At 31.7% G+C, this 21,529-nt stretch overlaps 3 protein-coding genes across 10 annotated transcripts in view; 1 reads left to right on the top strand and 2 right to left on the bottom strand.

Annotated features, from left to right (window-relative positions):
• The window catches only part of LOC107471772 (replication factor C subunit 3), a 35,014-nt gene extending 24,492 nt beyond the window's left edge, over positions 1-10,522 (top strand). The window contains exons 1-12 of one of the 5 annotated variants that reach the window (XM_016091265.3): positions 5,298-5,495; positions 6,403-6,512; positions 6,648-6,758; positions 6,975-7,007; positions 7,510-7,678; positions 8,034-8,215; positions 8,853-8,989; positions 9,124-9,222; positions 9,423-9,492; positions 9,678-9,752; positions 9,859-9,904; positions 10,249-10,522. In XM_016091265.3, coding sequence (XP_015946751.1) covers positions 6,429-6,512; positions 6,648-6,758; positions 6,975-7,007; positions 7,510-7,678; positions 8,034-8,215; positions 8,853-8,989; positions 9,124-9,222; positions 9,423-9,492; positions 9,678-9,752; positions 9,859-9,904; positions 10,249-10,307 — 1,065 coding nt within the window. In that variant the 5' untranslated portion in view covers positions 5,298-5,495; positions 6,403-6,428 and the 3' untranslated portion in view covers positions 10,308-10,522. Of the gene's footprint in view, positions 1-5,297; positions 5,496-5,648; positions 5,969-6,396; positions 6,513-6,647; positions 6,759-6,974; positions 7,008-7,509; positions 7,679-8,033; positions 8,216-8,852; positions 8,990-9,123; positions 9,223-9,422; positions 9,493-9,677; positions 9,753-9,858; positions 9,905-10,248 lie in introns of those variants that run through there. The other 4 variants (XM_016091264.3, XM_052255005.1, XM_052255006.1 and 1 more) reach the window with 4 other exon arrangements.
• Positions 2,346-4,702, bottom strand: LOC107471773 (uncharacterized). 4 transcript variants are annotated; one of them, XM_016091268.3, is made up of 4 exons: positions 4,559-4,702; positions 4,167-4,428; positions 2,720-2,766; positions 2,346-2,584 (listed from the first exon to the last, which is right to left on the bottom strand). In XM_016091268.3, the coding sequence occupies exons 1-4, from the start codon at positions 4,625-4,627 to the stop codon at positions 2,411-2,413; spliced, it is 552 nt and encodes a 183-aa protein (XP_015946754.1). In that variant the 5' UTR covers positions 4,628-4,702; the 3' UTR covers positions 2,346-2,410. The 4 variants fall into 4 exon arrangements, with proteins under 4 accessions (XP_015946754.1, XP_015946756.1, XP_015946755.1 ...); XM_016091270.3 differs by having other exon boundaries at positions 2,720-2,763; XM_016091269.3 differs by having other exon boundaries at positions 4,167-4,425; positions 4,559-4,690.
• Positions 10,523-17,059: 6,537 nt separating the features above from the next.
• Positions 17,060-19,518, bottom strand: LOC107472046 (cation/calcium exchanger 2-like). Its single transcript, XM_016091619.3, has one exon. The coding sequence runs from the start codon at positions 19,109-19,111 to the stop codon at positions 17,399-17,401; it is 1,713 nt and encodes a 570-aa protein (XP_015947105.1). The 5' UTR covers positions 19,112-19,518; the 3' UTR covers positions 17,060-17,398.
• Between the last annotated feature and the right edge of the window lie 2,011 nt (positions 19,519-21,529).

Here is a 21,529-nt window from a genome sequence, read left to right as displayed (position 1 = left end):
AGATATTTAAAAAAAAAAAAAAAGAGAAAAATTATTTGAAAATGAGAGAAAGCAGTGGTTCCACTAAAGTCATAAGAGGAAGCACACATTTAGGTCAGATTCTTATTAATTCTTGTTCCTTAATTAGCCACTTTAGATTTTTTCAGAACGTTCTTTATTTAAATTTTTTTTGGGACCTTCTTTGTTTTTTATTTATTTTTGACCAACATCAAACAATCCACCATTAAGGGTGTATATGGGCCACGCTACATCGGGTTTGGCTTAATTTAGATTCAGCTCGAAACATAGACCGAGTCTAATTTTTAGACTCTAATCTAATTCTAGACCTGATAAAACCTATGCACATTCAGGTCGGGTGAAAATCGAGTCTTTAGCATGTAATAATTACCTAATTTCTAACCATTATTTCACAATTCACATAGTAAAATTCACTTAAAAAGATATAACAAGAATCAACCGTTCTCTAAAATTAAAGCATAATCATAATCAATACTAATATTATCTAATAACACTAAATATTTAAATAAATACAAATAATACAATATTATGCATTAGTCTAAAGTCTTATGCATTTTAAACATAAAACATTAACTTATAATCTTATAAGGACTAATAACACAAAATATTATGGTTTACAATATTTAAATTCCACATAAGAATAGCCATCATCCATCATTAATATCACAAAATATTAATTGTGTATGATGACCGGACCACCAGGTCGAGTTCGAGCGACCCGAGCTATGGATCGGACCCAACTCAAAATAATGACCAAATCTATTTTTGAGACACTTACCCGACCCTAAACCCAATGAAATCACACTAAGGCTGGGTTTGGTAAAGCTTTTTCAGGAGGTGCTTGTGCTTTTAAAAAGCACAAGCACGTCATTTTGCGTTTGGTAAATTAAAAAGCTCAAGTGCTTGTGCTTGCGGCTTTTAAAAGTTAGGGGTGTTTTTGAAAGCACCTAAAAAAGCTCAAGTGCTTGTGCTTGCGGCTTTTAAAAGTTAGGGGTGCTTTTGAAAGCACCTAGGAGGGAGCTTTTCAAAGCTGGCTTATGCTTTACCAAATTTTTTTCATTTTCCCGCACATATTTCCCGCTATTATATTGCCACTAAAATCTTCATATATTTCTAACTTCTCTTCCTAACCTTCATAAAATCTAACACAATCTTCATATATTTTTTATTTTTCAACCTAATCTTCACAAATTTCAACACAAATACATCTCTATCACATATTAGGTATGAACTTCTATATATTTATATTATTTTTTTTGCGTTAATTTTGTATTTTTTCAGTAGATCTATTATCTTTGTTTGTTTTTTTCTGTTCTTTGAAACGGGAAGAGGTTGATGAAAACCAATCATAAAAATTTTTTTGCATGAGCATTAGTCCAAATTATAATAACAACATGTATATACATATGTAAATATAGATATATAATCATAAGAGTAGTTTATTTGAGATATGTGTCCCATTTTTTATGATCTGTAAAAGTGAGCCAATATACATAGGTGGGTAATGGACATACCCAGTTAACATTATGTTATTTTAAAATATTATATAAAATTTTAAAGAATTTGAAAAAAAAATTATTTTTTTGTTATAAACATGTTTATTATAATTTTTTCAACTTTTAAAAGCTGTTTTACCAAACACAATTATGGTGCTTGTACTTATTAAAAGCCATTTTTAATTTGATTTTACCAAACGTAAGTGTTGCAGCTTTTAAAAAGCTGTCTTTTAAAAGACAGCTTTCATAAGCTATTTTTAAAAAGTAAAAGCTTTACCAAACTAAGCCTAAATTAACCCCTAAAATATTCGGGGCCGGGCGGGTCGGACATGTACACCCCTGCCCACCATGAACGAGAGCTGGTCCATTACCTAACCATCTATAAATTAGTGATTATCTTCTAATTATTTATTCTTCACATAGCAATCAAAATGAGAGCAATGAAATTACTTTACAGATCCTATAGTCTCGTACTCACATTTATTCTCAGCTCCACACATCAGTATCTGGCCATGACACCACATGTATGTAAGCATGTGATGCTCATAACCACCATCAGCACCATAGAATCTCCTGTAAGTTCCTCCCAAAATTGAAAAAACGTGAGTCATGTTAACTTTTGCATCAATATCTTATATTTTCTTTCGTGAATTACAAACTCTCAAAAATTTAAACTTAATAATTTCTGTTTCATACTGACACCCTACCAAGACAAATAAAGATGCAGATTGGGTATAAAAAAAGTACCCAAATCATTTAGATTTATACGTGAATATCCTTATTGAAGAAGGGTGTAGATTCCATTGCGGCATTGCTATAATTTGAACAATATGCACTATGAAGCTCCTTAATCATAGGAACGAACCAGTTTCAAGCATTGAAAAAGCACTACATTGTTACTTGACAAACAATATCAGTTCAGGAAGATAATCAAGAAACAGTGTAAAAATTGCACCAAGTACAAAAATAAAAATAAAAGCAAACACTATTTTAAAAATATACAATAGATTGATTGGTTTCGATACCCTTGGTTTGGATTCCCTCCTTTCTGGATATAAGACACCCAAACCCTGGAGAAAGAAAGCAAAAAAAAATTGGAAAGTGTCATGCCAAAAATTTAAAGAAACTAATTTTCATGAAAAATTGTTCTCAATTTTGCTTATTTGAAAATAAAAATTAATTTTAAAAAAGAAAATAACACTTACAAATGCCTGCTTTGGCATCCGTCGAACGTCTCTATGTCTGATTTCTTCTGCATAAAAAAATGAAGCATTTTTTAGTAACATTACAAGTTTTTCCTACTTACTCTCCCAAGGGAAAAAAAATAGAAAATTACAATATTTGAAAAGTAGTAGCTGGTTTGAATGATTATGAAGACCCGAAAAAGTTCACATAGATGCACACTCGTTCACATTTGAGGATAGCATTAACAAATGTTAATATATTAAGACAATGTTTGGACAGAAAAACTATACACAGAAAGTCTTCATTATAGAAACACAAAATTGTACAACTTCCTAATAGTAGAGACAGAAAGTATTGGTATCTGTGTCTTTCTATTTCCGACACAGAATCCAAACGCCATCTAAGAGATCTTTTTTAACCTCCACCGAATACAAATCAGTCATAACTATGTACTACTACAAATCCTTCAAGAAAAAGAAAGCACAGTAATGAGAGAAGACTCAATTTGATTTCTGAAGTTTTACCTCATAGTAAGTTTAGTTCCTTGGTTTTAAACATGATCAATTTGGTCCTAAGCTTTATAACCATGAATCTTAGTTGAGTTTTTCGTCACCAATCCAGTTAACAGAATACCTATGTAACCAACAAAGCATTATTGAAATAAGACTACCACTGTCAGGTGGAGTATCCCTACATTTAGTAGACTTCCTCTCAAGTCTCAACTCAGACAGAGGGAGTGGAAAGAGACTGATGCTACTACCAATAACAGGTACCGGGTGAATCATACATATCTAGCGAGAACCCTGATCCTCATTTCAAGTCGAATCTGAGTAAGGAATACCAGCAAGGGTGGAAACACTATGGCAGCTGAGCCACTACACTAGTACAAAGGAGCAAGCTCCGGTCCCAATTAAGTGTCATTGTAGCCTTCTAATGGCTGACATTGCATAATTTAGTTCTTAAAGGATCAAATTAAGTGTCCTAACTACCAAATTGAGTTCGACACCTTTAAATTTAATATTATATGAGAATGGAGACTCACACAGTTATCTTAAAGTGAGATTAATAGAGAAGAACCATAGATGATAAATTAATCAAATTTATCAAACAGAAATACTAAAGGACCATCAAAATTTATTATTTTTGGCCATCACTTATCCGTCAACTCAAATTTCTTTAGTCTAGTAATTCAACAACATACTTTATCCCATACTTTTAAACATTAATAACTGATAACCAAAAACAATAAATTCGCATGGCCCTCTAGCATTTCTCTTTAGCAAATTATCTAACAATTCTCAACTATCTGCATTTATCGGATATCTACATGTGAGTTTCTACTTTCTAGCTTATATGAGTAGTAACCTTATCTCCACACCCGCCTAATGTATAAAGAAAACTATTTTCTTCCTTTTTTTCCGTTTTTTATTCGTTATCAGTGAAAGGTGTTAGGTGATTCAGACTTACCCGTACGGAAGAGATCCGTTTGGGTAACGGTTTGAAGCTTCCAACCGTCACCGTAGCTGACAAGAGTGGAAGTTGGACCAAAAACAATCGGCTCTTCACCGTCTTTTACTGCCTCTATATACAATGCAGATGGAAGCCCTACTTCCTCCGTCTTCAGCCTCATGTTTATCAACTCCACCGCCGATCCCGCATCCGTGCTCTCCGCAAACCGCCGCGTCTTGCCGGAGCTCGTGCAGTTCACCTCCAGGTACTGCACCCGCTGCTGCGTTGCATCAGTCAAGATCAAAATAAGATTAGATTAGTAGAGCTGCGAATTCAAGAAGGTTAATAACAGATAATAAGACATGAAAAATGATGAACGGAATGATCACAGAGAGAGAGAGAGAGGGTACAGTGGGTCGGCGACGAGGAAGAGGAGAAGAGGTTTGCGATGTTGGGGATAGGGTTGACTTTTCGGCCATCGGAATTCAACGGAGAAACAATACACGAAGTAATGAAATTTGTTTTCGAGCTTTTTCTTTCTTTTTAGCATGGAATGGATAAGTGGTTTTTTTTCCTCTGTTTGTTTGGGATCGAGGAATCCACCAAAAACAAAAATAATATTTTTTTATCACATTTTTTTTTATTTTTGAGAGTTTTCAACTTTTTATAGTTTTGGTAGAAATATTTTTGTTTGTGTCTGAATATTTTGAAAAAATAAGCTATAATTTTTAATTTTTTATTTATAAAATTTTAGGAATATACCTAATTAATATTAAAATTATAGTGATTGATTTGTCTATTTTATTTTTAAAATTGTTACTTGATTATAATGGTTGCTGATTAATTATTTAATAAGAAATTAGAAGAAGTACTTCCTTAGTACTCCCTTATTTTAATATCCTATTTTTTTAATTTGACATTAACTTATCTATCTTATTATACATGAAGATTTATCAAAGATGCGTGCAAATTAATGTGTATCTTAGTGAATAATAAAAAAATATAGTCGAAAATGATGTTATCTGACAAAAATAAACATTGATAGTTATATACTTATACTGTATATTACATTTTTTAGAAACTAAAATATCCGCTCTTTAAAACTTTGGACTAGTTTAAGTAATTGGCGTGAAAAATTTTCTACCAGACTGGACTCCATACAAAAAAGGAAGGGAAAAAAAAGGAAACGCGGGCTTCCCTTTCCCGCCACTAAAGGAGAGAGATGCACTTAAGTGCTTAACCTAACTCGTTATCGAGCCCTAAACCCCTCACTGGCCGAACAGAGCACTACCCAGCGAGCAAAGGCAGGTGTCGTTTTTCTCCGTTACGCAAGCTGCTTCTTATCTGGTTTGTACCATTGCCCTCGTTTCAGCGTTTTTTTTAATGTGATTAGCGAGTCACTGGTTATTGTTAATCGTTCAATTTGCAATTTCTTCCTGTTATGTTCTTCGCTCGTTGATTTCCTTTACCGCAATTTGTGCTCTTTTGATTAAGTTCTATTAAGACGTACTGAAAATTTGTTTGTTTATTTTTAATTTTAATGTTTTGGTGAACAGCCTAATTTCCCTCAACTTACGGCTTCTCTCTCTCATTTGGTGCGAAATTTTTGAAATTTTTATGTTTTTTGTATTTGATCTATGCAAACCCTAAGTTTTACAAATTTTTCACACTCCTATCTTGCCTCGCCTCGCCTCTCGTCGGCTTCTCATCACTCATTACGGTGTGCTCACGGCTTTCCCTTCGCCGTTCTATCTTCGCAACGCTGATGGCTGGCGCCGACAGCTCTTCGCGGCAGCTCTAATCTTGTTATTCTCTCCCCGGTAGTTCTCTTCACGTTCCCGGACGAGTAGTTTCTCTCCTGCATGCCATTTTTTTCTTAATATTTATTTGTTATGTATTTTCTGCAATTGTTTTTGTATTGTTGTTGAAATGTCTGAAGTGGTTGAAATTGTTAATTGTTGCATAAATAGATTAGGCGTCGTGTTATTGAAATTGGCACAGTTGTTTGAAAATCGTTGTTGGACAAAAATGAGAATTTTTCTTTAATATATATGCCACCAACCTGCCAATCCACCAAAAAAACGGGGTGGATTATATCTAGCCTATTTTTCTTTGGCAAGCTGGGCTGGTCCGGCGCCCTTTCTGGCAGGGTTTGGTGGGCCGGGGCAGGGCAGGGCGCTTTGCCATCTGTACTCCTTTGTGACATGCGCATCTCTTTCTTCTTTGACTCATGGTTGAGATTGAACAGTTGAAGGCTAACAAGAGGCATAAGGCAAAGGGATGTTGTGGGTGGACAAGTACCGGCCTAAAACTCTTGACCAGGTTATGGTCCATGGCGACATTGCACAAAATCTCAAGAAATTGGTACTGCTCCTTCCTTTTTCTTTCTGCATGTAAATGTAATTTAATCAATCTGTTGCTCAAGTTTTTAATTTGTTTACTATTATTATTGTTATTCATGTGTGTTTGGATGTGTCTCCCTGTGATTACTTGTTGCAGGTTACAGAACAGGATTGCCCCCATTTGCTCTTCTATGGATCACCTGGTTCTGGCAAGAAAACTCTAATAATGGCTCTTCTCCGCCAAATGTTTGGGCCTGGTGCTGAAAAGGTTCTTTTCTGACCTTTTTATTTGTTTATTTGTTTTTCACTTTCTCATGTGCATTATTTGTGTTGAGTGATTGGCATTCTGAAAAACCATAAAAGGAAAATTTGTATAACATGAGTAGTGACTATTGAGTAATGTAGTTCAGTTTTGGTTTATTATCTTGGCACCAGCAATATGATTTGTTCTAATTTTTTTTCTTTTTTTTCATATACATTGTAGGTGAAGGTGGAAAACAGGACCTGGAAAGTGGATGTAAGCTTCCTTCTATTTACCAAGTCCTTCTTCCTTATTTTGCAGCTTATTAGAAATACTTCCTTAGTATTATGGTTGGGGGGATTTTCTCTGATAAACTTTCAAGTCCTGAAGATGCTGATATCAACATGTCACTAATATGTGATTTTAAAAGATTATAATTATTCGAAGAAAAAAAATTTGAGGCAATAATATGTAAACTATATGACTTGACTTGGAAAATAATGAATGAAATGTTCCTCAAAATATTTTTGGTGATCCTTTTAACTTAAAAAGATATCCCATTCTTATAAAAGTTACTCACTGTTGTGTGTGCTTCCCACAGGGGATCACACTTGTTCAATTTTGGGTTATTTTCCCCCACATGTGGATTATGATGCATAACAGATTATGTTTGAATTATATTCCAATGGATTACACATATAGCAATCTGAATCATTGACAATTTGACATTTTATAAATTATTTGTTTCTGTTTTAAAGTACTTGAGAATTGGTTTCAGGCTGGTAGTAGATCGATTGATCTTGAGCTGACAACGCTATCAAGTGTCAACCACATTGAAATGAGTCCAAGTGATGCAGGTTTTCAGGATAGATACATTGTTCAAGAAATAATCAAAGAAATGGCTAAGAATAGACCCATTGAAACCAAAGGGAAGAAAGGATTTAAAGGTAACTTGGATTCTTTGTTTTTAATTTTTTACATGAGTATGGTTTCAATCAAATAGGAAGTAGGCACCTTCGCATAGTCAACTAAGTTTGGTTGGATTTTTTGCACAATTTTGTCATCGTGGTTCCTCTATTTATTCATCTTTTGAAATATTTTATCTTGGACTGTTATATTGCTGTTTGATCTGGCATTTTCTAATTGAAAGTATTCTTGTTGTCCCTTTATTTTTGGCAATGTTAAATGGGAACCCTCTTCCCCCTGGGGTTTTATAATTAATATATATGGACTAAAAGCTTTCGCTATGCCTTTCTTATTTTTTGTTGACGATTGCATTCTGATATTTTTGTCCCATATCAGTACTGGTGCTCAATGATGTGGACAAACTCTCTAGAGAAGCACAACATTCTCTCCGCCGAACCATGGAAAAGTACAGTGCTTATTGCAGATTGATTCTATGTTGCAATAGTTCTTCAAGAGTCACAGAAGCTATCCGCTCTCGTTGTCTGAATGTGCGAATAAATGCACCAAGTGAAGATAAGGTCAGCACTTAGTATATGCTACAGTAGCTAGGGGAAGAAAGGAAACTATCTTTTGCTTTCCAGTTTCTGTAAGAAAAATATTTTTCAGCATCGAGGCTTTTTGCCTTTCTCTGGTGGGGATGTACTAATTAGTAGCTTTTGTTCCCTAATTTCCTATTGAAGTAGGTACGATATTCTGCTGATTAAGAAAGTTGGAAAAGGAAGTATAATTGAGTATAGAATGAGTTTGTTGATCTGATAAGTGCAATGTTTGATTTACAACTATCTCTATCATTACTTTGTGAAGCTTTGCTGGCTTGTTCTCTACTGAGAATTTTAGATATGCATGTTAACCACTGCTATTCAGTATTTCAATGGAGAAAAACTAATACTATTTGTTGAAGAAAGAAAGAAAACTAAGAACTGCCTGGATAATGGTATATTTTGGCTGTTTGTTTCAATATATCTGAAGCTGCTCTCACTCTTGTTTAGATTTTGAGTTTCTTACAATATGATATAATATAATATGCAACTGACCAGTATCCACTGTATGATAAGATAATGTCAAAGGAGTACTATTATTATATTGATTATATCTTCTCTAGTTTTCTGATTTGATTATTTATCTGTACTTAATCTTTGGGAATCTCTGCGGCAGATTGTTGAAGTTTTGGAATTCATTGGTAAGAAAGAAGGGCTGCAACTTCCCCCTGGTTTTGCTAGTCGCATAGCAGAGAAATCAAATCGAAATTTAAGGAGGGCCATACTGTCTTTTGAGACTTGCCGTGTACAACAGTAAGCCCCATGGATTTCTCACCTTAGTGGATGCATCGCCTTAATTCATCATCTCAATTCTAAGGCACAACTTAATGGCAACTGCCGACATTAATTCTATTTCATTTTGTTGCTTGTTTCTGTGTTTCTTCTAGGTATCCTTTCACTAACAAACAAACAATTCCCCCAATGGACTGGGAGGAATATATTTCTGAAATTTCATCTGATATAATGAAGGAACAGAGCCCAAAAAGGTTTGCTTTATACAGAGTTTACCCTCTAGATTTTCCTCATAAATATTTTGCTAGAGCATTGAAATCACAATCAGGTCTACTGGTTTCATATTCAATAGTGTGCTCAATTTAATCTGAATTTCTTCACCTAAGTACCTTATGTGTCATGCATTACATCTCTTATCACAACGCTAAGTCTCTCACACATATATGCCTTATAGGTTGTTTCAAGTCCGAGGAAAGGTGTATGAGCTGCTAATCAATTGCATTCCCCCAGAGATCATTTTGAAGGTAAATGCCCTCCTTTGCAAATTTTCCTCATTCCATTCTAAAATTTATATGGGAAGTATTAAGGATACTGGATGTGGACCTAGGTCTGGTTTAGCTGATCCAGAGCATATGTTGTGGTTAAATTCTATTTTATGTGACTAGTTGACTCATTGACTTCAACTTGCATCTGTTGGCTGTTCTTTCAGAGGCTTCTTTATGAACTGCTGAGGAAATTGGATTATGAACTAAAGCATGAAGTATGCCATTGGGCAGCATATTATGTAAGTGCTTTAATATATACTATACAGTAGAAGATTTTGTCTGGCCGTTTTTTCCTCTATTTTGAAGTATGGAGTCTCTTATTCTTTTTTCCCTTCATTGGAACAGGAACATAGAATGCGACTTGGACAGAAGGCCATTTTTCACATAGAAGGTATTTTTCCGTTGTAGTCAAAGTCAAATAGTTAGCTATATCTTGTGAGCTTGTGGGCTAACCATTGCGAATTCTTATAGACAATTTTTCTATCTATATTAGCATTTGTAATGGTCTAAATATGTGAGTAGCAATGGGGTTATACTGAAGCAACCCCATATTAAGGTATTCTTGGCCACCAGGAGTTGACTTTTCAAGATATGATTGTAAGCACAATTCATGTCTCTCCTGAGGCATCCAAGAATCACTTATAATCTTATATACTATGATATATGTTTGGCCTGTACAAGAATTTATTGCTGACCGGATATTTTTCTTTTTGCTCTATATGTTGACAATGGCAGCGTTTGTGGCTAAGTTCATGAGCATTTACAAATCCTTCCTGATTTCAACATTCGGCTGAAGATCTAGCGATGGTTTGCTGTTCATGCTACATGTTAAATCCCTTATGTACTGGTACATACAAGAGTTTTCTCATCATGTCTAAAGAGTATCTTATGTATGTGACCTAATTATCATGACTAAAATTAACATGTTTAGCTTGTAGAGGCCTCTCATGCTCCATTACTTAGTAGGAACAACACGATTTATGAACAATTTTGTTATTTCTACAACCCATTCAAACAACTCTACTCGACAACTCATTACCTAGTCACGCGAAGTTACAAATCTTCTATTCCAGTATGTGAAGTTATACCTCATCCTCTCACCTCACATCTTTCTGATTGAGTTGTTGATTTGGGTCTTAATAATATACTGTTATTTTAAGATCTAGGAAAATTTTCAAGTGTACCGGTATACCGGTATTAAAATCAACAGTTAAAAATCACTGAAATATCAGTAACTGAAACATCAGTATACCGGTACACTTGAAAGCTTTCCAGATCTAATATATCCATAAGTTCGAAAAATATCGTCAGTTACTTGAAGTTTTACTGTTATCCTAATATAATCCGAGGTTTGGAGCATCTGGGGACATGAAATAATTATAAATGGAAATGTTGAGGGAGAGAAGATTAGCCGCACTGGGGTAATAAATGATACCGGAAAACTGAAATATCCAATATGGGAAATGTAGTGTGTAAAGCACAAAATCCACAAATCATTGTGGACCACCGTTCTATGACTTTGGGATCAATTGGCCCTAGAGTAAAATCATGATGTTGCGGAATCATGTTGAGCTTGAGATGGAGGTTGATGTTGAGGTTAGGGTCTTTCAGATTTTCACGACCAAATTAGGCAAGTTTGTAAAATAAGGTGACATGTTTATATATTCCATGGAATTAGATTTTGATTATAAAGTGATTTTATCTATTAAATTTTAAAAAATACGATAGAAAAAAAATGAGTGATAAGAACAAAAATTTAATTGATGTAGAGGAAGAAATCTAAGAATTTCTCTTTTAATGATATGATATGGAGAAAATAATTTGCAAGGTTCCAATTTACAAGGAACTGAGGGAGTAAGTTCAATTCTCATTGTCTACGTGACATGATTTGGCGATGACCCATATAACTGAAATGATACCTTTCGGTTTCATTGTCTGTTGTTTCCCTTTCACTACACAGTGACACAGTTGAGAGTGTACTCAATCATGCAATAATTCCTAACTGAACTGGATTTATATTCTTTCTTTTTAGCCAATATTTATTTTGACCATATACTTTATATTTAACTTTGGTTTAACCTCTCATTAAACCGTTTGAAGCACTTGGCCTTCTGTCTTACTCGGTTGCCGGCCATCCAGTAGAATATTTGGCCCATTCAATCAAAATTTGATGCAATGAACACAAAAAGGAACATATATGTCATCCTCCAAAGTAGGGAGCAAAATCTTGCTATCCTTTACACTCAAAGGTCTCAAGGATAGGAGATATTAGAATTTAGTTGAAACCGTTAGTAAATGTGGACAATGTTACAAGCTTGGGGCGGCCATGCAAATTTACTCATCAGTTGGTAGATTTGACAAGAAGAGTGTGGATATATATTGAGATATTGGATTTGAATCTATGAAAAAAATAAGTTTTAAGAATGAGTTTTATTGACAAGTGATCATGTCGATCAAAAAACAAGAACGAATGTTAATGCGTTCTATGAAAAAGTAGAGAGTATAAATGTATAATACTTTTTGCATTGTAAGTACAATATATCGGCTCGTTCAAATTTTGGTATGTAATATTATTTAAATTTTTATTATCACGAATATTATATTATAAAAAAATTGGTTAAATAGAATATAAATTGCACCTATAAATTTTAATCATCTAAGTGAAAGCTAATAAGATCCATGAGCCCTCACCAACATTGCTCCATGATCAGTCCAAGTGTTGGAGCTGATAATAAAAATTACCTTAAAAAAGTTCTTTCGAACTAAGAAGGTCAACATGGGTCATGGTAGGTGTGAGTGTGCGTGTTAATATTTAGGTTCTCCTATTTTAGAAAAGTGTTTAATAAATATAATTTTGGTATAAATTTATTTGTTTTTATTTTTTCAAATAAAAGTTTTTAAGATACCAATAAATTAATTATAATAAAAAGTTATAGCTAAATTATATTTTATTTTTAATGTTGGCCAATGTTGGTAGTATTAGAACTCTGATACTGCCACTTATTCTAATCTTTTCTTAGTTGTGAGTCTATAAACTATAAATAGTATTAAGTAATCAGATCGATTAGGATAAAAGTGTATTCTTTGACGGTCACTTCACACTTAGTGGATTGCCCTTGAATTATATTTTTTTTTTTATCGAAAATAAGAAAACTCAAATTTGTAATTTTTTTAATATAGAGAGATTATATTACTTAAGTTATAATTCATTGGTCCTTGAATTATATCGTTTATTTAAAGAAATTAAATTGCAAATATTTAGTTTGCATAAGTATTGATATGTTATCGTATTATTAATAGAAAGATTTGAATGATTATATGTAAGAAACATTTCATATTATTGGTGGATCAAAGGTTATGCTATTTAAATTAGTGTAAGCAAGTTGTTAAGTCACTAGGAGTGATTTAGGTGACGGGTGGTGAGGGATTTAGATAGTGTTTTGGAGGGAAAATATTATTTTTATGAGGATCGAATAGAATCGTCTTAAGAGGAGAATTACTGTTGCAACAGATTGTTATAACCGTTTGGTTGATCTGAAAGGAGAAATAGTTGGTTCTGTGAAGATACACACTGCAGTCCAGTAGAAGTAGTAGTTTTGCGACAGAAGTTAGTCCGAGAAATGCGAGACCTTCTTCGTCACTCTTTTCTTTAGTTTTTTTTTATCAATGTTTCACTTTCTCTTTTTTATGTCAAATTTTGGTCTATTTAAATGACTTTTTGAGAGATCTCTTTCTACTTATTTCAGTCTTTTGTAATGTGGACGTTAACTCCTTCTATTTATATTAATAAAATTTCATTGTCGTCTTTAAAAAAAAAAACAGAAAAACATTCTAATACATAGTGAAAGAAGACAGAGGAAAAAAAAAAGAATCATATGTTTTATGAGTTATTTTTTTTTTAGAAATAAGAGACTAAATTAAAAAAAAGATTTGTATGTATTATTGAATGTATTTAAATTATCTAAAATAAAATAATATAAAATGATATTTATAGATATTAAAAAAATTATAATAATATATACGTAATATTTTATAATAATAATTTTAATAAATACTAATTGATGTTAATATCTTCTGATATTTTTTTTAATAACGAATGCCCATAGTGAAATTTATGTATCCTATGTATGATATTTTTTGGTGACTATGCATGTGAGTGTAGTTCTTGTTCCAGAATAAATATTTAATGAAATCTTTATCGATTATCTTAAAAGACAATATCTGACAAAGCGATCATTAATGATTTACATAATTTAATAACAAATATTATAATGTTAACCATTGTTGGTGAGACTTATTAAGATAATAAATTATTTGGTCAAAATTTTACAAAATAATTAAAAAAAACTTCCTTTTTTAATTATGAGAGAGAGAGAGTGATTAAATGTGAGGTATGCAGCACCAATCCAAAGTGGGTAGTGATAGTTGTCGTCAAATGGATTCAAAAATAATGAAGCTTCAATGCGTTTTGGTTGAAGTCAAGAATTGTAGACCAAGAATTTGACTAATACCATATCCATGCTTACTTATTAGGCCACTGAAAACTTGTAATTCATTCACATCTTATTCTTAATTCACAAGAATTGCCAATAGCCAAGGAAATTAAAGCTATGTACAAAGTAGCAGTGGTAATTAATGATGCTTTTGATGCAAGTACAACCCTTCTTAAATTTATTGTACATTGTTTATCGTTATATCCAACTGTTTAGATGCTTTGGTTGGAAGGAAAGAAATAAAAAGGAAATAAATAGAAAGGAAAGAAAAGAAAGGAAAGAAATTGAGTGGATTTTTATTTTTTTTAGATGTGTTTAGATGTAAGGAAAATAAGAAGGAAAGAAATGTTATAAAAAGACAATTTTACTCTTATATTATAAAATACATTAAAAAAAAAGTGAAGGGATAATATTGGAAGTTACGAGAGAAAATAAGTTTTCTCTCCCTTTTCTTTCCAACATTGGAGAGAGAAAAAATTGGTGGCCCCACCAGTTTTTTTCCACCCCTTTTCTTTCTTCTCCAATTTCTCTTTATAACCAAACAATAGAAAATGATCATTTTCCTTTCTCTTTAAATAACACACATATATATATATATAATAATTAATTTAATAGTTAATTTTTAATATACATATAATACTTTTTATTTTTAAATATGATTTTAATATATACTGTTGTTCAAAACTATTTTTAATTATCCATTATGTCAGAAATGATCATATTAAAAATATTTTAACACTTATTCACCACTCTTATTTATGACAAATAAGCTTTGTATAATCAATAAATGTAACATACAATAAACAAAGAAATAAATATATGAAACAAAATAACATAAGTAATACATTTCACTAAATTCCAAACATTTATTTAGTATAAAATAAAAAATGCATTTTAAGCAATATTTATTTTGTTTAGATTCACATGCATGTTTGTTGAATTTTTGCAAACTATAAGTCATTTTTTATTGTATTTCCCCTCTTTCTGAAAAAGTATTGGTTATCGTTATCCTTACTAATTCTTTCAAAATTATACTATTTCCCTGTTTTATCTTTCTTTTATCTTTTGAGTCTTTTCATTCATTTAAGGAATACGAAGAAAGAAAAAAAAAGATCGAAAAATGTTAATGCGTTTTGAAAAAGATAGATAATACAATATTTTTTGTATAATAAATAAAAAAATTGTATTAAATTAAGGGTTTGTTTGGGTGAGCATCTAAGAAAAAATCTTTTTTCGAGTTATCTTTTTTTAAAAGATCTTATTGAAAAGCAAAAGTAATTTTATGTTTGGATATCTCATGGAAAAAGATCTTTTTATCTATCAATTATGTTTGGGTATAATAATATAAAAGTACTTTTTTGTTTATTTATTACATGAAAAACATCTTTTTTTAAGGAAAAAAGATCTTTTAAAAAAAGATGTAAATTACAACTTCTCAAAAAAGATTTTTTTTTATTTTACTAGTGCTTTTACTTTTACTACTAGAAGTTTGCCAAACACGTTAAAAAATAAAAAAGATCTTTTTTCATTGAAAAAAGATCTTTTTTTAACAAAATAATAGCGCCCAAACATGCACTAAATATTTAAATTCTAATACATGATATTATTTAACTTTTGATGATTATAAAAGTTAGAGAAAAGGACAAATTGGTCCTTAATCTTTAACCCCGCAGACATTTATTTCTGATTATTGAAATATACTTTTAAGTTTCTGACCTTGATAAAACTTAGACGGATCAGTCCCTCCGTCCAAATGCCTCCGTCAGATTTAACGGAAAAGTCTGACGTCGCTCTCATAATGCTTGTCACGCGTACGCATTGCCTGGCAAACTTCCTTCTCACGCGTACGCCATGAATTCAGTAAATCCTCATTTCTTCATGAATTCTCCACTTTGCATGCTTTTTTCCATTTCTTTCAAGTCATTCTTGCCTTCAAAACTTTAAATTATTCAAACAAACATATCAAGGTATCGAATGGGAGAAAAATAAATTAAATTTAGCCCTAACCCCATTACAACCCTTGAAAAGACCTCTTGATATGTATATCCATGCATTGAATATATGTTGATTAATAGAAGAAGAACAAGTCTTAGAAAGCAAGATTAGTAGAGAATTGAGAGAATCGACCCTTAAACACTAGAGAGATTAGAGTGCAAACACTTCCAGTGAGGGTTCGATGCTCAATCCCTTATTCCTTACTTTCACGAGCTTTCTTTTTATAAGTATATTTATACTTCAGTTTGAGATTTGAATTAGTGGAATTCATAAATCATCATACTATCTTAGCCATACTTATTCATATATGTTCTTGGAGATTGATTCATTTTTAACCAAGTAGGTAGACGTATTTTACATATTAGTTGATGAACCACAAGAGTTTAGTATAAGGACATGCTAATGTTTAAGTGTAGAAAAGTTGATGAACCACAATTTTATGGTTTATATTGTATTGAATTTGGTGGATTTTATCAAATTTTTTCACATTTATTTACTAAAATAACATGGTTTTGTGAATTTCTCCTAAATGTGCTTAATGATTAAAAACATATTTTCTAGACTATTAAATTACTAAATATAATTTACTTTTCTCCCATTCGATGCCTTGATATACTTGTTTGAGTGATTTAAAGTTTTGAAGGTAAGAATGGCTTGAAAGAAATGGAAAAAAACATGCAAAATGGAGAATTCATGAAGAGATGAGAATTTGCTGAATTCATGACGACGCGTACGCATAAGCGTGAGAGAGAAGTCTGCCAGGTGACGCGTACGTATGACAAGCATTACGTAGCCACATCAGACTTTTCCATTAGGTCTGACGAAAGCATTTGGACGAAGGGACTGATCCGTCCAAGTTTTGTTAAGTCGGGAACTTAAAAATATTTTTTAATAGTCAAAAACAAAAATGTTTACGGAACAAAAGGTTAAGAACCTATTTATCCTTTTCTCTAAAAGTCATATTATAAAAAATTTGGTCTATTAGAATAAGAAATTGCTCCTATAAATTTAAACTATTCATATATAACAATAAATATAGACAAAAATTGACAGTACTCTTAATAAATAGCTTTTAACCAACACTCTATAAACAAAATTTCTAAATTAATAATTGGGACCTTCCTATCATGGTTGAAACTATAAAAGTTTCCTTTACATAATGCAAAGCCATTTTGGCAATACTAACAATAACTACACAACACTTATAGCAAATTCATACTAATAAATAATTCTTACATCATGAACACAATTCTAATAGCATCATAAACTTAGGAACTCTCATAATAAAAACTCATTCATGACTGTTTCTAAATCTAAGTTATTAAATTTGTATCAATACACCAATTTTACAATAATAACAGGCTTAGAAATTAAGAATTATCAATTATAAAGTTCTACTAGAATTGGTCTAGATCTAGAGACCCTTTACTCTGAACTAGCCTGAGAAATAGAGAAACGAAGTAAATTACCAAAAGCCCCACTCCCAAAAGTCCATTAAATTTCATATCTTTTCTAATCAAAACCACAAGTGCCCAAATCAATCCAATGACCAAAAACCCCATTGTCTCCCATAGATATAAATCCTTAGTTATCACAACACTTTGTGGGTACTGTGACCAAGTGCAAGTCACAAGAGACAAACCCAACCCAACAAGAGTATTGAATATTGGGCCAGCATAGCAACCTGAAATTGCAATTTGAGCACCCTCAGATCCACCATTTATAGCCAGGGTTAAATTCGTCATTAAATCCCCAAGTGAATTCCCCCAAGCAAGAACCGTTAACCCTAGAATTGAAGGACTAATTCCACAAATGTATCCAATTGAAACTAGCAACCCTACCAATTCTTGAGCTGAAATGTAACTCCAAGTCACACTCATCAGAAACCCTCCGGCAAGCCACGGAAACAACCACTTCCGCGGCGGCGGCGCCGACATATTCGTAGTTAAAATTGCCGCTATTCCAAGCACAATTCCAATTAATAAACCGATCCCATAGATCATAAAGGTGCTCATAAAATTTTCTCCATTAAAAGGAACCCAAATTACAAGTAACAGAACCGGTGCCAAAATCACTGAACCCACAGCAAATGGCTTTGACCAATTTTCTTCACAAACAACCGGAATTGTCAACCTCCTTGGCAAGTAAAGTGGCATCTCAAGGGCATAAAGGGAATTTCTCCATATTGAAGATCCCAAACACCAGTTCCTCTTTTCTTTAACATCATTCATTTCATTTTCATCAATAAAACCTTTCTCAATGGAATTCAGAAGCTGCACGTTCAGATTTTCAACAATATCAGCAACACCATCAACCCCGACAACCCCTTCTTGATGTTCGCCATCACAACCATCCTTCCATCGCGTGGAAGACACGTAAACAACAACCACATACAACCCATACAAAAGAGTAAAACCAACTGCACCAAGAACATTGATCTCACCACTGATCAAGATGCTAAACAAGAACAAAAGAACGAGAAAGAGAAAGCAAACATCCCTCACAAACGCAGATTTGATAACCCCAACACTCTTGTTACGTATTGAAATGCTAACTAGGCCCACAACAACACAAGTGACAAAAGAAACCCCACCAAGAACAGTGTAGAAGCCAATGCTTTGGGTCCCACTTCCTTGGAAAGAAACAAGGCTTGAGAAGACATCACTGGCGCCATTGCCAAGGGAGAGAAGAGTCACCCCAGCAATTGTTGGCGACAACCTAAGAAACTTTGAAAGGTTTTCAAGTGAAGGACAAAAATACTGACAGGTTGTGTTTGCCAACATGTAAAACAAAACAAGGAGCCAAAGTATCAATAGAGTGTAAGCTAAAAGAGGGAACCTCCCAAGCTTGCAATAGAAGAAGAAAAGGTAATCGATGTAGCCCTGAGACACGCATGGATCGTTGGATTTGAGGTACAGACACTTGTGTTTGTAGTCGTCATGGTTGTGCAAACTGTTGCAATCTTGGTCGGTTGTTATGTTAGAGAAAGAGTTGTCGGTGTGGTCGTCCACATCCACAACTTCAGGAAGTTGCAAATGAACAACCATGAAGGCACACACCACTATAAGAAAACAAGTGTTCAACAATAAAGTGTAGTGAGCCATGTTCATATTGGATTCAAAATCACTAATTTTGGCACAAAAATAGTAACTTGATGATTAAGGAACTTCAGGGTATATGGAAATGAAGGAGTAAAGAAGAAATCTAAAGAGAAACAGAGTATAAGACCGAAACAGAGAGCATGATAAAGAAAAGGAATCAAAGAAAAGATCCAAACTTTGCTGCTCAATGATTGCTTTTGTGTTTCTGGTTTGAATGAACAAACTGGTGTTCTTTGTTTGGCTTTTGATTGTTAAGGAAAAGACAGAAGAGGATGAGTGAAAATTTGGCAAAGCACAAATAATTTTGATTTGGATATAATAATGAAAGTTGGCTAGATTGGAGTCCCAAAAAAAAATAAGATACTAATAAAGGTTTCAACCAGAATCACGTCAATGAATTATTGTATATTAAGATTTGCCAACATAGGACGTGTTGTCTGTGTGTTTGGTTTTTGCAGTCCATTTTGAGGAAAATTTCTTGGAAATATATAGGGACGTTTGAATGGAACTGACACGTGTGGGTAAGAGAGCCACTAGGTAGAGTTTAAAGATTCCATGATTAATTTAAACTTTATAATCATGGTACCAGTTTATAAACATTAATAAGAGTATAAAATACATATTAAAATATAAAATATATATTAAAAATAAATAAAATAATATATATATTTATACATAATGACTAATTTTTGTGTATATATATTATTTTTAGCATAATTATTTTTATTTTTTTATTAAAAATTTAAAAATATATAATAATAAAAATATAATTATAAAAAATTAATAAAAATAATAAAAAATAAAAAATAAATTGTATTCTTTATTAATGATTTTGGGTCTCTTTTGTCAAGATACATACAAAATACACTAATTTAATATCTCTAGATACAATATTTTTGTCTTGTTAAATATATTTTAGTGTATGTTATGATGTCTATATATATTTACCTAACTTACTAAAATGAGATAAAATTTAATATTTAAATTAAAAAAATATAAAAATAAATAATTTTTTAATCTTTAAACTTACTATAAAAAATAACGGCAATTTCGACACCAAAATTACAAACACTACAGAATTTGTCATATATTTTTGTATCTGTGTTCTTATTTTATTGTCTTTTCTCTTCTCCTGGTAAACAAATACAATCTTATTTACTATAAAAATATTACTTGTGTACTAAAAATTAGTTATGATATGTTTATGTATAAATATATATATTATTTTATACATTTTTAATATATATTATACAAATTACTAATTTAGTAACTATATACATAATATAATTAATTTACTAATGAGAATAGAGTAGAGCTTTTCGAGTATAATTTTTATTTTTAAAATATATTTTACTGTACATATCTATAAAAAAATAAATATATAATAACTATATTTAGTGGTTGATTTATTATGTGAATTTAGATTTTTTTTATTCAAATTAGCTATCTATGAAAAAAAAAAGAAGAAGAAAGATTCCATTAATAATTTTGAGAAACTGAGAAGTAACAACCAAGATCCCCATTAGGCCCATCTTCTAATCTTGCATTTCACATCAAGTTTCCTCCCCATGTTGACCTTTGTGACTACTCTGTGGATAATTTTCGTGGCAGTTCTTTCTGTTAATTCATTTTATTCCTTTTATATATGTCGGTATGTCCTTTTCACATTCTATCTTTTTTTTTTTTTTTCATCTTGGGAAAATTGTGTTGTAAACGTCATTCATCATCCATGATACAAGAAACAAGAGGTAAAGAAATTCCATTCACACAACGTCTGGACATCTGGTTACAAGGCCATATAACGCTGTAGAAGTCAAATATTTCAGTGACCTTGGCGGTTTGGAATTGACTGGTGTAGTTTTTTTCTTCTAATCTTTTAACTCACAAAATGAATTGATAAGAAATATTATCACTCTCATTTTAATAAATTTAGATTTTTTAAATTTTGAATATCACTTTACAAAATAAAATATTAATTTTTTATTATTTATTTCATAAGTAAAACTAAAAAAAAATATAAAAAAATTATTCAAAAAAAATATTATATTTTATCTTTTAAAATAAAAATTCAAAATTTAAAGCATCTAAATTTTATTTTAATTGTATTTTTTTTGCTAAAAATATTTTTCATTTTTCCTCTTTATTATTTTATAGCTAAGAATAATGATATTTCATTATTTTGTGCATTATTTTTTTTCATACCAATAATTTAAGGATGAAAAATTAAGAGTTAAAGTATTCAAAGTAAAAATCACATCAAAATCTAAGATGTTAAAATGAGTGTTAATATATAAGTTACAAAAATTTAGTGTACTAGAATAATTTCTCTTCATTAAAAGTAGTAGCATTCTATATATCTACTAGCTAGTCATCATAAATTAGAAGTTTGTTTTCAGTTTAATTAAATTCATTTAGTATTTATAAATA

The sequence above is a fragment of the Arachis duranensis genome, chromosome 10 (assembly GCF_000817695.3).
Source record: "Arachis duranensis cultivar V14167 chromosome 10, aradu.V14167.gnm2.J7QH, whole genome shotgun sequence".
Taxonomy (NCBI): Eukaryota; Viridiplantae; Streptophyta; class Magnoliopsida; order Fabales; family Fabaceae; genus Arachis; species Arachis duranensis.
This window is presented reverse-complemented; position numbering and strand designations above follow the sequence as displayed.